A 15215-nucleotide genomic window follows, 5' to 3' on the forward strand; every position below is an offset into this window, starting at 1 on the left:
CATCGTCACATGTCAAAACAAACTCGCATTCATACTTTTGCAGCACCACATGCTTTACTAAGTTTGCGTCTATTTCCTCTGCTGGCGTTTGAAAAGTTTTGTGTTCGCAGATATTTATTTTACAGCGCACCTTAAATAGTGCAATGGCCTCCTTTACAACTGTGTGTTCCAACATATGTCTGAGTTTAGCTGCATTTCGTTCATCTTACAAATTGTTTAAGGTAAGAAACACAACGCAGTGTCTTGTTATTAGGATTTCTTTACTTGGTTGTACTAACTTACTTGCATATGTGTGTTTAGTGTGGTATTAATAAACAGTTTTTACAATTGTTGGTTTGAAAATGTTCTTCCAGAATCACAGAGCTCCATCTCTTGGCTTCTTCCTGCTTGGACTTTCTGCAGGACTTTCTACTTTAGCATCATTCAGCTCCTTCTTCAATTTTCTACCAGAGAATGAACTGTCATGGGCATCTGAGGTCCTGGCTCTAACTTTGCTCTCCTTTGAACTTCTCTGGCTGAGCGAAGACCACAACACTGCTTATATCCTTCTATGTGGATCGTGCCTTCTGGTTGCACTAAGAGATTGGTTATCAGAAGATGCATTTTCACTCATGACTCACTGCCTGTGCCTGTCTTCGCTGTCCTGCTGCCTTACAGTTTGTCTGTTCACTGGAAATACCTTAGGAGCTCTTGCTGGTTTGGCTCTGGCTCTTCCTTTGACCATGGCGACCACAGCTGCAGCAGAGGGACTTCTGGAGTGGATTTTGAGAGGTATTTTGTGCGTGGGGTGCTGGGCATCCACACGAGCTCTTAGGATATTTCTAATAGAAGTGACAGACAAGTGTAATATAAGTATTTAGTTACTTTCAGAGCTAGGCATGTTCTTTTTAATTAATACTCTACACTACTTAAAAAGAGCAGTCTGTAGAAAATGTAATAATAGTAGATAAATCTAAAATCTAATAAAATTATATATTTTTTTTCTTATAAACTGACACAGCAGATTAGTATACAGCTAATACCAGGGATACTTTTATGGTCAGTGGGGAAAATGTTACTTGCCAAAAATTCCCTACTGTTTACATGCAAGTTGGTTTGTTGGTTGTTTTGTTGTGTATTGTGAACTCAGGTCTATATAAAAAAGTGTGCCTGTATGCATTTGTCTATGCCTTTGTTTATCTGGTAACTTTACTATACCTTACATTACAGTACAGTACTTTACATTTTACATAGCGCTGAAATAAGTTTGTAATTACACAATGGTTTCATTCATGATTGCCGAGCCAGTTGGTACCAGTGAGTCAGTTTTTTGTTTTAGATCGTTCATCCCAGCAACATCTATGGGTATGTGCACATGCACACTGAAATTGGATTATAATCTGATTTTTGGACATTCAAGGATCATTTAAAATGTGTCTGAGAGAGGCTTTTAAGAAGACCCGTGCCCCTGCTTGCTCTCGTCTCAGCCCGTGGCACCGCTCAGTCCAGCCGCAACCCGTGCCACCATTAGGTCTTATCCCCTGACGCTGCAGTGCATTTATCTGTACTAGAGTTAGTTTGGCGCCTGCTGGATAATTAGGACAGGTGTGCTCCGTCAATGTCTGAGGTTGTGAGTTGGGCCAGCGCTTCAAACTATAAAAAATAAAAGGTTCCACAAAATTTACACATCAACATTATAACATGCAAATAAAAACAGATAAAACACACAAATATTCCATATTCCCACAAAAAGACACGTAAACTACACAAACTGATGGGAGGATTCAAAAGGACCAAGATCAAAAATACATTACATGATTGCTGTTTACAAAAAATATGATAATAAATCAGGTGTAAACACAGCTACTCTTGGTGTTATCTTGCATCCATCCAGCTGGCCCCATTGATTTCATCGGCCTCAGCAGTATTCAAATATCTGCAGTGATCTACGGTCTTGGCCTTGTTCCTTGTCTTTTATGTTATAGAGAAAGTTGCTTCGTTTACATCCTAAAATAGCATTAAAGGGAGTTTTGCCTTGGACCAGTTTGTCCACAAACACATCCTTGCATTTTGCTGATTCTTCACAGTAAATTGTATGGGGCACTGCAGAATCTCTCTCAGGGTTTCAGAGTTTAGAGACACGTCCCCCTTTTACTGCAGTGCATACACAACCGAGATGGTTGTGTATGTTTGACTTCTTTCAGATCTCTGGCCAAACTGTCGGACAAAATGATAAGATTTATTAACACAGTTTGAGGATAATGTGTGTTGTTGGTGTTTCATTCTGTAGCAGTCTTTAATTTTGTGGGTATCATTATTTCATATAATTATTCACATGTTTAGCTGTTTGGTTGTTCTTTTTCTCGTGAAAGACATACTGTGGATTTTATATGATCTCAGTTTCAGATTTTACAAGCAATTTAACTATTTTATACAACATTTGCCTGCCTTGGTTTTGGTAATTCTGATTTTCATTTTGTGTTTGAACTGGAGCTATGTGATAGTATACTCAAACAAGTTTTATAGGCTCATTAGCAGCATGTAGCAGAAAATAATTAGTCTTGACTTTGTAACTGCCTCCTAACACTGCAGCAGACTGAAGCGCTGCACTGGGCATGCTCAGTCCAGCAGCAGCCTGTAGGTAGAGTGAAGTGGTGAGGAGGAGGAGAGTAAAGAGAGAAAGAGGGAGGAGAGAGGGATGTGATATTCGCACAGGACCCTGACATGAGACGAGGACTGTACGAGGCAATGGCAAAAACTGGAGTGTTATGACGGCATCAGCTGTGAAGAAAAGATGGGAGCGAGATAAGGTAAAATAGGACTTTTGATTTCCCATTTCTGACTATTGTGGCATGCACACCAAAAATCTGATATCTGGACTTTAGATTATTGCAATGTCATGTGAATGGTTATATCTGAGTGTGTAATCTGATTTCCTTCTTGTTACTCACACCTGTGCAGGTTTTGATTGCTACAGTTGTGCCAAAAAGGGCAAACTAATGTAACAAAGGCAGAAATAAAAGATTGAAAGAATTATTTTAGAATTTATTGTAACATGTCTTAATTTACTCTATTAAAAATCATTGATTAACTGACATATGTCACCTGGTGTTGTTAATGATCGGATTTCTTTTGTGCATGTAGAAACACATCAAAATCTGTTATAAGTATTGGGTTATCATATTTTTCTCGTTATCTTTTACTTGCCATATAAATGTGCCCAGTGTGACAGTATTGATAAATGAGCTGAATGTCTTCCAGGTTTTTTGAGTTGGCGTCGAGATGTATGCCTTCTACTCTCTTCTAGTCTACATTTTCTACACTGTCTTTAAAAAGGAGGAGGAGGAAGCTTTGGAGGGAGCATGTGGCGGCACGTCTACAAATGTAAGTCCCATCTCTCCTTTTCATATCTCAAAGCTCAGTGTCAGTTATTGATCGTTCATGTAACATTTAATAACCTTTAGAATATAGCATTACATTACTACAATATAATTTGAATGCATGTTGCTTTGAATGATAATTTTAGCATTGTCAGTGTTTATGTGTGTAATTGTCTGACCCCAAATGTGTTGCTGAGCTCAGGAGGCAGAACATGTTTCCATGGAAACAGGGACCAAGAGATGTGGCCACACCCCCAAACTGGGAAAAAAGGATTTTGCTCGACTTCAGCTTGAATCAAGTGAGTGCCAAGATTTGTATTGTACTGAATATTTGCATTTTAACTATAATGTCTGATCTGTTCAATGAATGAAAAACAATTAAATAGGCTAATGAAAGTATATTGCCCATCAAGTAGTGATGGGCAATATACCATCTCTAGTAGTAAATATAGAAAATTCAGCTGATATTAGTACAAATATTTTTTTTCCTAATCTGCTCCAGTCTCTGTGTGCCCATGTGTCATTCCCAGTTTGTTTTCAATGCATCAGACTTAGGGGCATTTAGGATGCAAATATTGTTGTATGTTTACATATTCACACAACAAACAATTGTATATCCAGTTACTGGCCACAGCAGCAAGACAAATCAGCTCAAAATCAGATCAGATCAAATCAGATATCTGTATCAGATTTTTAAAAAGTCCATAATGGACCATTCCTAATGTTAAGACAACATAATTAAAACTAAAAACTAAAAACAAGGCACTTTTTCCTGCAGGCAGCAGCAGTGACAGTGATGAGTTGTCTCCAAGTGATGAAGATGATACAGACGGCACAGATCTCCCAGCATGCACTCCTCTGGCTGCATTCTTGTCCTTCAAACAAGAAGCAGAGCAGAGAAGGACCTCACAACACCATCTCGAAACACCGGCAAAGGTCAGAGCTGCACGATTTGGGGAAAAACAATCTAGTTGCAATTTTTCTGACAAGTATTGTGACTGTGCAGTTTGATTTAGATTTGCAATGTATGTTTAAAAAATAGGATTGCACATTGTAAACCACTACAATAGCATGAGAAAAGACTAATAATGAATAATGAAGTGATAAACTAATATAAATCACATGAATTGTTTTAGTTTTTAGAGGTATAAGCAGGTTTTTCTATAAAATTACTATGGCTATTTTGTTATTTTCAGAGGATATTCTGTTACCTAAACACCTGCAGCCTTTGCAATTGGATAATTGCAGCAACTCAAATTACAATTTTGAGAACAATGTATTGTGCAACCCTAGCAAAGGTGTCGTGTGAGGGTGACTAGAATTACACTTGCAAATAGAGCACCAAGTTTAATTTTATGTGCTTGGGTCTCTTTTGGCTAGATCACAGACTCTCCCCTGGTGGCCGTGATGTCCCACTTATTGACTTTCCTGGAGCAGTATTCACACTTCCAACAACTGCAGCAACAGGCCGACCAGTACAGGGTCCAACTGAAGAGACATCGCATTCAACATCGACGTCAAATGAAGGCTCTGAGAGCTTCTTATCGGCAAAGACTTAAGGACAAGAAGAGCATCATTACCAGTTTGGAGGAAGCCTTTAGTCAGCAGCAGGCCCAGAGTCCCCTGAGTGAAGGTGAGTCCGAGGGGGAGGGGACTCTCTCATATTGTGGGCGTCCAAGTTGATTAAATCAGGGGGGAGGGGTATGTGTAAAGAAAATAAGTGGATGCGCCATGTGAAATGATCTCAGATACAACCAACAAACAAGTACACATTCCTACTAATGTTTATTATTATTAGTAATATTCTTGTGTTTTTGGTAATTTTTTGTTTTGAACAACAAGCTAGCAGTGGCCTCGTGACAAATTTCCTTTCAAGGATAGCATAAAATTTATTCTAAATATATTTTTTTAAATGCCTCGATAACAAGTATCGTTTCAAGATACAGGGAAACTATTATAGTGTATATGTATTGCTTTCACACTTAGGAAAGGAATTATGTATTTTATAGCAAAATTAAATCATCACAAATATGTTATGAGTTATTACCACATAAACCAAAATGAAGAGGCTACTCACTATGTTTCTGATTTGATGAAATGTTTTTGACCTCTGTTGGCAAAGGTCATAGAAATCCACTTCCATCTTTTAACATCAATATTCAGTACTCAACATTGTGCATGCTAACCTAAACAGGATTTTCTACATTGATGTGTGCAACAATGTACCATTAAGTAGTCAAAGATGGTGGTGATGGTGTGATTTCTTGCCATAAATAAAACAAGATTCAAAGCATTGTGGTTTTCCCAATGAGGCACTTGGGCATGGACAGGCACATGCTCAGATCCACGTGCGCTGAGCTAAAAATAGCCCCTCTCCTATTCCCAGATGTGAGTGAATGATCATGTTTATTGTTTATAGGTATTAGCTGTTTACTTGAGCTGACGTTCAATGTGTTCTTCATTTCAGTGACCATTGTAGTCAATATTGTGAATATTATTAACCACAGAAAGATGTGTAGAAAGATCAGTCGTTTAGCCTCAATTGGCAGAATACTGCAAGTTCATTTCATTTTTCCTTTTTATTATTATTTTTGCTGCTTTAAAAATTGTATTCTCAATATTCCAATTTGGTATGTTCAAAAAATAATTATATTACTACCAATTTTTCAGTGTACTGTATTGCCCACCTAAATTCACAAGCCTCTACTGCCCTGAAATGTGTGTAGGAAAAATACAAAATGAACATAAAACTAATGCCAGAAAATGTAACAGGACAGACCATAAATTATGAAGTAAAAGAAAAGTAATTAAAATACAATTGTGCATGTTGTTATTCATCCAGCTAAGAAGAACGACATGCTACCAGCCCAATGCATTTTATAATAGAGCTGTGGTTCTGGCTGCACGTGAACTGCATCAATATGTGTCTGTTAAGAGTCCTTTGAGACCTTGGAGTGGTTAAATGTAACTGAAGCAATGCATGGTTAATGTGTAACATGTAAGTGTGGGTGAGTGTGTAAAAGAGATATATGTCAAGCGAGTTTATTAATATTGCATATACATGTGAGTTTATGGGGTAATAACTGGTTCAAAAACTGAATGTCTTCTTAACCGCAATGTAAAATGACATGAATTAATGGTGATGACTGTGAAACTTTTCTGGTGGAGGGTATAACACCTGCTTGTCTCTTTATGTATGTCATGTTACTTTATCTGCAATGTTCCACTGTAAAGCAAAAGAAAAAAAGTAAAAAAAAAAAAAGTGCAGCTTTAGAACAACAATGTTATTTTGAATTCAGCATGAAAATAAGACAGGTGATCAGGTCAAAAGATGTTTGAAGATTCTAAGTATTTCTTCTGATAGTGACTAACTTCCACTGCTAGAGCTTCCCTTTGAATCAATTCCACTGCAACATAATTTATATATATTTTTTATTTTAATCAATATCTATAAACAGATATTAAAAGGACAAAACCTAAAACCAAGGCACAAAATGGCCTCTACAAATAGATCAAACTCAAACTGATATTTGTTGTGTTTTTAGGTGAATGCAGCAGTGACAGTGGGGCACAGGGGGGAGTCCATCTCCTGGTGGAGTCTCTGTACGGTCTCCAGAGCGAAAGGAGCCATCTGAGAGGAGAACTGCGTCTGCTGCACTCACAGCTTGAGCAGAAAGACAAAGACCGATGTTCCAAAATACAGGCCTTTCAGCAACAGGTACTGAAAATGCCACGCAAAATTCTCAAAACTCCATTCATGGATTTTCAGTTGTATATATGTAGCATATGTAGCATTTTCAGGACTTTTTCTCATTAAAAAAACAAAAAAAAAAACTGGCAACAACCAAATTTTTTTTATCATTCTGAAGCCCAGGACTAGTTTAAAACTGAGTTGGTTGGAGGACAGGCTCTACTCAGGTTCACATTCAGTGGCGGACTTTGCTTTTTAATCTGCTGTCAAATTGCGAATTTGTAGACCTGGTTTATGGTTAATTTTTTTACTGGGCCATTCCACATGAAACAAAAACTGACATAATTTTCAATGTATTCTTTGTCAACACAAATAACCAAAAGTGTTTCTTTAACAATTGCTGCAGAAAGTGGTTCATGTTATTGTTGTAAGACTGAAGGACTTTAAACCAAAACATTAATAGGGCAGGTTTATGGAGCTAATCCTTAACAAACAATGATATCTTCTGAAATGATCACTGAATGTGAACCATATAAACTGTGAAGTCTGAAGGCAACCTATTGGTGTGCTGTGACAAATGGTATAAAATTAACAATTATCATATGAAATTTCTTTATTAATCCTTTAAAAGTAAAATGAAATTACATCCATGCTTGTACAGATTGATGAATTGAAAGGATGCATAGAGGAACGAGAAGAAGAGCTATCCAGACTCAGAATTTCTTCAGTAAGTGCTTTGATTAATTAATATAACTGTGTTTGAGAAATTAAACTGTGAAGCCAGTTTGTAATCTACTGCGATATAAAAGGCCTTTAAGATGTTTATCATTTAACTGATAAATATGTGGTGTTGTTTGTCAGGGTGCCACAGACTCTGAGAAAAGGGTGCTGTGTTTGACTGCAGAGAATGAGAGTCTTAAGCAGAGCCTGAGTGTGACCCAGGGGCTTCTGCAGCAGCTGTCCACCATCCCCTCACAGTCCAGCAACATGCTCATGAAGGTAGCGAGCACCAGCACTGCTAATGGACATGTTTAATGTGTACAATGCACCTGTCACTGGTACATCTATGTGACCATGTGACATTCACTCCTCTGACCACCACCAACACACACACACACACTCACTCCACATTCATACTTCGCAATATGGACGTGCAAGTGCCTTGCCACAACAACAGTTTTTTGCCAGTGGCAGCCCACTTTGGCACCTGGTATTACCAGCAGTCTTCCATTCATGTACTAATCAGATCCAGTCCTGCTTAATTTCTGAGATCTGACCAAATTAGGCTTTGACAAAGAGGTCTGGTTGTTTACGTGCACAAAAGAAATGTGATTATCAAAAATACCTGGCCACATGTGTCAGATAAGCAACAGCAACAGTCGTGTTTGGAAAACAATTTGCAATAAATTTTAAATTTCCATTTTGCATAGCTTTCACTGACACAATCTATGTGTGTTAGGAAAATGAGAACCTGAGGAGCAGAGTGCAACAGCTGGAGATGTCTCTCCAGCAGAGAGCGGAGCAATTATCAAACCTGGAGCGCCACAGTGAGGCGAGTGAGTGGAGACGAGGAGAGGAGCTAAGGAAACGCGAGGACCGACTCAGAGATCTGCAGCTGGAGTTAGACCGAGAGAGGGCGAAGGACCCAGTGGTTAAGGTACAATAAAGAGTTTTTCTGAGATGGTATATAGCTTATTTTATGTATTTGTTACAACCCAATTGTTACAATTTCTATTTGAACAAAACCCAACAGGTAGTCATTAACTTGAAAACTACCACATCATGGCATCACAAGGTAGAACAAAGGATTTTAAGCTTTGGAGATGGGGGCATGCCACAGACAAAACATTTCATATAAAATACATTTATAAAACAGACAAAATAAAATGTCAGATACACAATTAGAAACTGTAACCTGTGCGATGTCTTTCACAAAGGTGTCAGAATGACTTAAAAGTTCAAATAACAGACTTTCATGTTTTAATTATTATTTGATTTGGTAGGATACATCAGCTCATTTTTAGGCCCTTGTTAACATTATAGTTGCTAGGTAACTGTTACCAAATTAACTCTGCATTTGTCATCAGCTGCCTGTGTCCAACCAGGAAGTAAAATTACAAATGTCACAGAATTTTTTAAAAATTATTTTAACAAGGTTTACTGAAATGAGTAGTGTTATAAGCTCTTTAACTAACTGTATTGAAATGTTATATTTGACCAGTATGTGACTCAGACTGTGGAGGTGGAGTCCCCTGCAACTTTGAAGCATCTAAATAAAGTCAGACAGAAGAATGAAGTGCTCTCTGAAAAACTGGGTCATCAGAACGAGAGGTGCAAACAGCTGGAGGAACAAATTAGGAAGTCTGACGAATACAGCTGTAACCTGCAGCACAAGGTACAGAGCAATTCACACACACAAAACCTAGCCATTACAGCCTTAATCAGCCTTTTGTTCATTTTAAGCATTACACTCTGTTATTGCTGCATTTTAAACATAACCCTACTGTTGATACTGTGCATATGGAGTTTAACTGTGACCGCCCACTTCAAGGTTTAAGTAAATTTCTCATTCATTTGTCCTATAGGCTTTTTGAAAAAATAATGTTAACATTTTTTAATCTTGCCAGGGGCTATTTAGCTATGTGGCAACTAATAACTACAATGCCTCTAATTGTATTCAGAATATGTTTCTGAAACTTTAGAAACCAAAATATTTCTAAAAATTTTTAAATAAACTTGTATTTTTTAGAATGAATACAACGGTGTCATAGTCATGGTTGCCCTCCATTGTGACTTTAAACTCCCAAATAAACTAATGAGAAATTTACATCCACTGAATTTTATAAGCACAGAACAAGATCTGTAATTGAAAGAATAGGGAATCCTTGCTGGCTGTTGATTGTTATCAGCCAGCACCAGATCGATGTAATTGACAGGTGAACCCTGGTGAGGCTATATTTGGACAGAATGAGTAATTGCTGTTTCTCTGTTCACAGATTGCAGCGTATGAGAGAGAAATTAGCTCACTGAGGGAACAGCTACTGAGGGAGATTGGACATTTGGAGGAGAGGAAGGAGGAGGCGGTAAAAGCTGCTGCCAACTGCTCTGCGGAGCACTTTCAGAATCTCCAGGACCAGTTCTTTTGTGAGTCACATCAAATTACTGTATTTAGTATCTCCATTAAAGAAATATAAGGGTGCTGTTTTAAGGCAAAGGTATTGAACAATTGAACATTAATCTTTTATTTGGACAGGCTTACAAAAGCGCTTAACTTCACTACCACCAACTTTACGTTCCATGAAGACAGACTATGCCAGCCTGAGGAGCCAAGTCCGAAACTTTTCAGACTTTTATGGATCTGCTATCAATGAGGCAAAAAAACAAGTATGTAATAGAGTCAAACTAGAATAAGCTCATCCTCTCGTGACTAACAATGCTTATTTTCTTGACTTTTGTAGATTTCTGCCGCTATCAGTGAGATGTCAGAGGCCAATAAAGATCTTCTGGAGAAATACAGGAAAGAGGTAGCTCTGCGGAGGAAGTACCACGAGCAGCTGGTGGAACTTAAAGGTGAGAGATTGATACTTTGCAGTGGCATCACGCTGGGGGTGTTCATGTATCTCTGTCATGGATCGATTGGATCTCTATGAGAGAGAGAGAGAGAGAGAGAGAGAGATAGAGAGAGACTTTACTGGGGACATAAAATTTAAATTTTGATGCAGCAGTATTTACACTGTGCTGTGTCAGGTATGGTCAGCAGATCCTGTGTCAGGGCAGTTTGAGTGTCCAGGGGGGAACCAGGAATGTAGAAGAATATAAAATACAGGGTCATCATAGATAAGTCTGCCATATTTTTGTGTTCTACCCATAGACTGTATATATAAAAGGACATATCTAATGCATTAACCACTGTGTTCAAAATAGGAAGTTCATATGTGTGCGCCTCCACCTCAAAGGAATACTGAGGCCTTTCTCTCTATAACTGTTGTAGTGTGCCATTTTGGTCTGAAATGTTTGTATTAATTTGCTCTACATGATCCTACATGTTGTTTTTTTGTTTTGCTATTTTGTTAAAAAATCCTATTCATAATACAGAGCCTGGCTCCAAATTCATCCCTGTAACTATTAGCATGGCAAGCTTCATTTTAGTGGAGCATTATGGGTGACGTCACACTCACTTGGTCCACTTCTTCATACAGTCTCTGGGTCTACCCCATGGTCTAAATTAAGCTGAACAAAACATTTGTGTATCAGGTGATGCTCTTAGCTTTTATATTGTCACAGACCAAAAGTTATGAACAAAGATCAACAGTAGCACAATAATCTAACTAGAAAGAATTAATTATAGGTTGCTTTACTGTACTCATTCACTCTCCAGTGGCCATACAAATCTTCTATTTTAGCAACAGCTGCCCAGCTGGTTACTGACATACAAGTGGTTCCAGACTGTGCCAATAGCTTCACAATCATGCATCACATTCATATTTAGGTCAAGGGAGAAGTGTCTTGCTCGAGGACAACACAAATGTACTGTACCACTGTAAGCTCTTGAGTTAAAATTGATTTTATACTCTATTGCAAGGTAACATCCGTGTGTTGTGCCGTGTGAAGCCTGTGCTGAAAGAAGACCAGCACGAGGAGGGTCAGTCTGTAGTTGTGACCCCTGACCCCAACAATGAGTCCTCCTTGACAGTCCTCAACAAGGGGAAAGATCGAATCTTTGAACTGGACAAAGTGTTCCACCCTCAGGCCACACAGGAGGAGGTCTTCCAGGAAATTGAACCTCTTGTTACCTCATGCATTGACGGATACCATGTCTGCATTTTTGCCTATGGACAAACTGGCTCTGGCAAAACCTACACGATGGAGGTACATATATATTGCGCATCATATCTTTGGTACTGGCTGTTGACATAGTTTTGTTTTGAAGGGAAGCGTGGAGAATCCAGGCATAAACCAGCGTGCACTCAAACAACTCTTTAATGTGATTGAGGATCGTAAAGACATGTGGTCTTACTCTGTCTCTGTGAGCTCGGTGGAGATCTACAATGAGGTGCTCAGGTATGGTCTAGTAGTCTGAAATGTTGTAATATAGCTATATGCAGAGGTGAACGCATTTACTTGAGTTTAATCTTAGACAGAAACTGCAGTGTTTTCTGATAACAATGAACTGAATTTATAAAGTGACAAACATTGTTGGTAAATTATGTGAATAATATCAGTTCGTGATTCTTTCACTTAACCTTCAGATATGATTTACTTTTTGTGTGGTCTGTAATTTAGACAAATTACAGACATGATTGCAGGATTTAATATTTGTCTGTCCAATTACTTCATATCAAATGTTACTTGAATATTATGTTCACCAACTACTTTTTACTCCTGCTTGGGTACAGTAATACTTTAAAGTAGCAGTACCCTAGAGTATAACTACAGTTGTGATTATTGTTTTTTTGTCATTCAGAGATCTGCTCAGTAAAGACGGTGAGAAACTCGACATAAAGATAAACCCCGATGGAACGGGACAGCTGCATGTGCCAGGCCTGAGAGTCATTGAAGTGAGGAACTTTCAACACATCAAGAAGGTGAATTTTGTGGTCGTGTGATTGAAAATATTTTTTTTAAAAGAAGCAAAAGAGATGTTTATGCACTTGGTTCTTTGCTTAAGATTTTAGCGACTGCACGGCGCAACAGGATCACGTTTGGGACGCAGATGAATCAGCACAGCTCTCGCTCTCATGCTCTGCTCTGTGTCACTGTGGAGGGAATAGACCTCGCAACAGGATCAAAAACCACAGGTGAGTCTCACTAATGTGCTCCTAAATCATTTGTTTGAGTAAAACCATATTTCCACACATGTATTGATAACTCACGGCTTACATTTAACTTATTTACTGAATAACGCTGACCATAATTGACAATATAATCAATGTTCTCTGTTCTCATTATTCAGATGATTCATCTTGTAATGGAGAACTATCCTTTTATAACTTTTTTGCATTTTGTGTTTCTCTGCAGAATTACAAAAAATTACAAAGTACAATATTTAAATAAAACTCAAAATACTGTAGCCTACTTTTACACTGAAATAATAAAAAAATATAGGACAGAATGTAAAGATACTTGGTCTCATAACATTGTACAAAGTCATTGTATATTTCCCACCACAGATATTTTCAGTGTCTTCAGCATCTGTCTGCAACCCCTCCTTTTCAGGCAAGTTAAACCTGGTAGATCTGGCTGGTTCAGAGAGAGTGTGGAAGTCCGGAGCTGAAGGGGAGAGACTGAAGGAGGCCCAAAATATCAACCGCTCCCTGCTGGCACTGGGAGACGTCATCCAGGCTCTGAGGGCTCGGCAGACTCACATCCCCTTCAGAAACTCTCGCCTCACGTATCTGCTGCAAGATTCGCTGGGAAAAGGCAGCAAGACAGTGATGGTTGTCCAGGTAACTGCATCGTTTTGGATAGATATTTTTTTTCCCAACCCAGTTATGTCAGACCACAGCCTCTTTGCATTGGTGGCTATTGCTAGGTTTCAGATGACATCACAACATCCTATAGGCTTAATTTTAGGGCTTTGGGACCAATTCTGGTGTCTTGGCAGAACTGCACTGTGGGGAAAAAAATGGACATGTGTATATTCACTCACTGTATTTTAAGCTGTGCTCATGTTTGCATACTCCAAACAGATATCCTAATAAATAGCACATCACTACCCTGGTACTAATTAAAGCTAAAACCAGTACTGAAGCTAGATATTAAATTGATAGATTGTTGATTCTTTTGAACTGTTTTAGAAGTCTTATCATTCTATGTTGAAAATGATGTTATATTGTATGAATATATGGCTATAAATGTGGAGATTTTAAGGAGCTTTGGAGTTGTATGTATAGCAGGAATTGATTGTTTTCAGATGTGAGGATTTCATACTTCCAGATTTCAGTGCTAGTTTTCACTACTGATTACATTGTACTTTCATGGGAAATATTTTAAAGGCAAATATAGCAATAGTCAATTCAGCTGTTCCCCATCTGTATGAAATTTGAATGGTCTATAGAAAGGTGTGATGTGTGTTCATCTGAAACCCAGCTTAGTATTGACATTGAGTTAGGGAATGCTCGTATCATGACAATCCAACCACATCAAAACATTAAACCAAATCAAGTCTTCATCAGGACTAAACTAACAAAAAACAGGCTCAAACCAGGACCAAAATGTGACAAACGTGAATGCACTGTAAACCTCAGTTTTATTACTCAGTGTATCTTTTTGTTTTATCAAAGGTGTCGGCTTTGGAAAGCAACCTCGGAGAAACTTTATGCTCACTTAAATTTGCCCAGAGAGTGTGCAAGGTGGAACTGGGCCCAGCAGCCAGGAAGATTGAATCTGGTGGATTATGCGACTGACAGACAGCCTAAGGTGCTTCCCTCTTCTACCTATTATAGCAAGAAGTATTATTTAATATTTGAATTGAATCCCAACTTCAGCAACAATGTGAAGAAACGGCAATTTTGCACAAGGGCTAAATAAGTAGCAGTCTGTGTTGCAAATGCATGTCAACTTCTGACTGAGGATATCATTTAGCGCTCCAAAAGATCCCTTTTAGTTTAAAAGTAATCCTTAACTGGGGTATGGGTGCTAAACGATTCCACCTTATATCTAGAACAAACCATGCTTTGTACACCTTGAATAATATTTTCTGTGAAGAGGTTTTTATGTTTCACGCAGTATGGCCCCAAATAGTTTTATCTTGCAATTTATATTTGACACGGGCTATATTTCCCATCTTGCTCTAAATGTTTGTAGCTTGTGTGCTTCACATGCATTGTTGTTCTCTATTGAGGTCTGTAGATGTGCATTTTACATAAAAGCGTCATTTGTGCTTTGGATAAACTTGTAGCAGAAAAGCAAAGAAATGTCCAGATGGAAGTTGAACTGGTGGCCTTGTGGTATTATAATGAACTGTGCAATATCCCCCAGAAGAGGGCCAGATGCACTTTAATATGAGAGGGCCTGTATATCGCATTAGGGGTCTTCGGTAGATAATACTAGTGAATGTCAAACCAAAAACTAAACGTTCATGTATTTATCACCTTTTAGATCTTTGGATCTAATGTAGCAAATTACTGTTCAATATTTTACCTCTGTTAAAAGAAATTCAACTG

The 15215-nt window shown here is 38.3% G+C and overlaps 1 protein-coding gene across 1 annotated transcript; it reads left to right on the top strand.

Annotated features, from left to right (window-relative positions):
* Window positions 1-18: 18 nt before the first annotated feature.
* On the top strand, window positions 19-15160 carry si:ch211-257p13.3 (kinesin-like protein KIFC3). The gene is made up of 20 exons (XM_020937434.2): window positions 19-221; window positions 354-2789; window positions 3241-3363; window positions 3562-3658; window positions 4138-4295; window positions 4740-4992; window positions 6905-7077; window positions 7712-7777; window positions 7912-8049; window positions 8510-8707; window positions 9272-9445; window positions 10047-10194; window positions 10304-10434; window positions 10509-10620; window positions 11633-11919; window positions 11981-12111; window positions 12515-12635; window positions 12719-12848; window positions 13267-13496; window positions 14334-15160. The coding sequence occupies exons 3-20, from the start codon at window positions 3262-3264 to the stop codon at window positions 14454-14456; spliced, it is 2772 nt and encodes a 923-aa protein (XP_020793093.1). The 5' UTR covers window positions 19-221; window positions 354-2789; window positions 3241-3261; the 3' UTR covers window positions 14457-15160.
* Window positions 15161-15215: the final 55 nt, after the last annotated feature.

Source organism: Boleophthalmus pectinirostris, unplaced genomic scaffold (assembly GCF_026225935.1).
Source record: "Boleophthalmus pectinirostris isolate CB_2022bp ecotype Guang Dong unplaced genomic scaffold, ASM2622593v1 HiC_scaffold_6, whole genome shotgun sequence".
NCBI classification, from domain to species: domain Eukaryota; kingdom Metazoa; phylum Chordata; class Actinopteri; order Gobiiformes; family Gobiidae; genus Boleophthalmus; species Boleophthalmus pectinirostris.

Excerpts from the sequence above, each read along its gene's own strand:
- si:ch211-257p13.3 (XM_020937434.2), top strand. The coding sequence starts at position 3,262 with ATGTATGCCTTCTACTCTCTTCTAGTCTACATTTTCTACACTGTCTTT. Across the intron at positions 7,078-7,711 it reads TACAGGCCTTTCAGCAACAG|ATTGATGAATTGAAAGGATG; the intron begins GTACTGAAAATG and ends ATGCTTGTACAG. Across the intron at positions 7,778-7,911 it reads CCAGACTCAGAATTTCTTCA|GGTGCCACAGACTCTGAGAA; the intron begins GTAAGTGCTTTG and ends GTTGTTTGTCAG.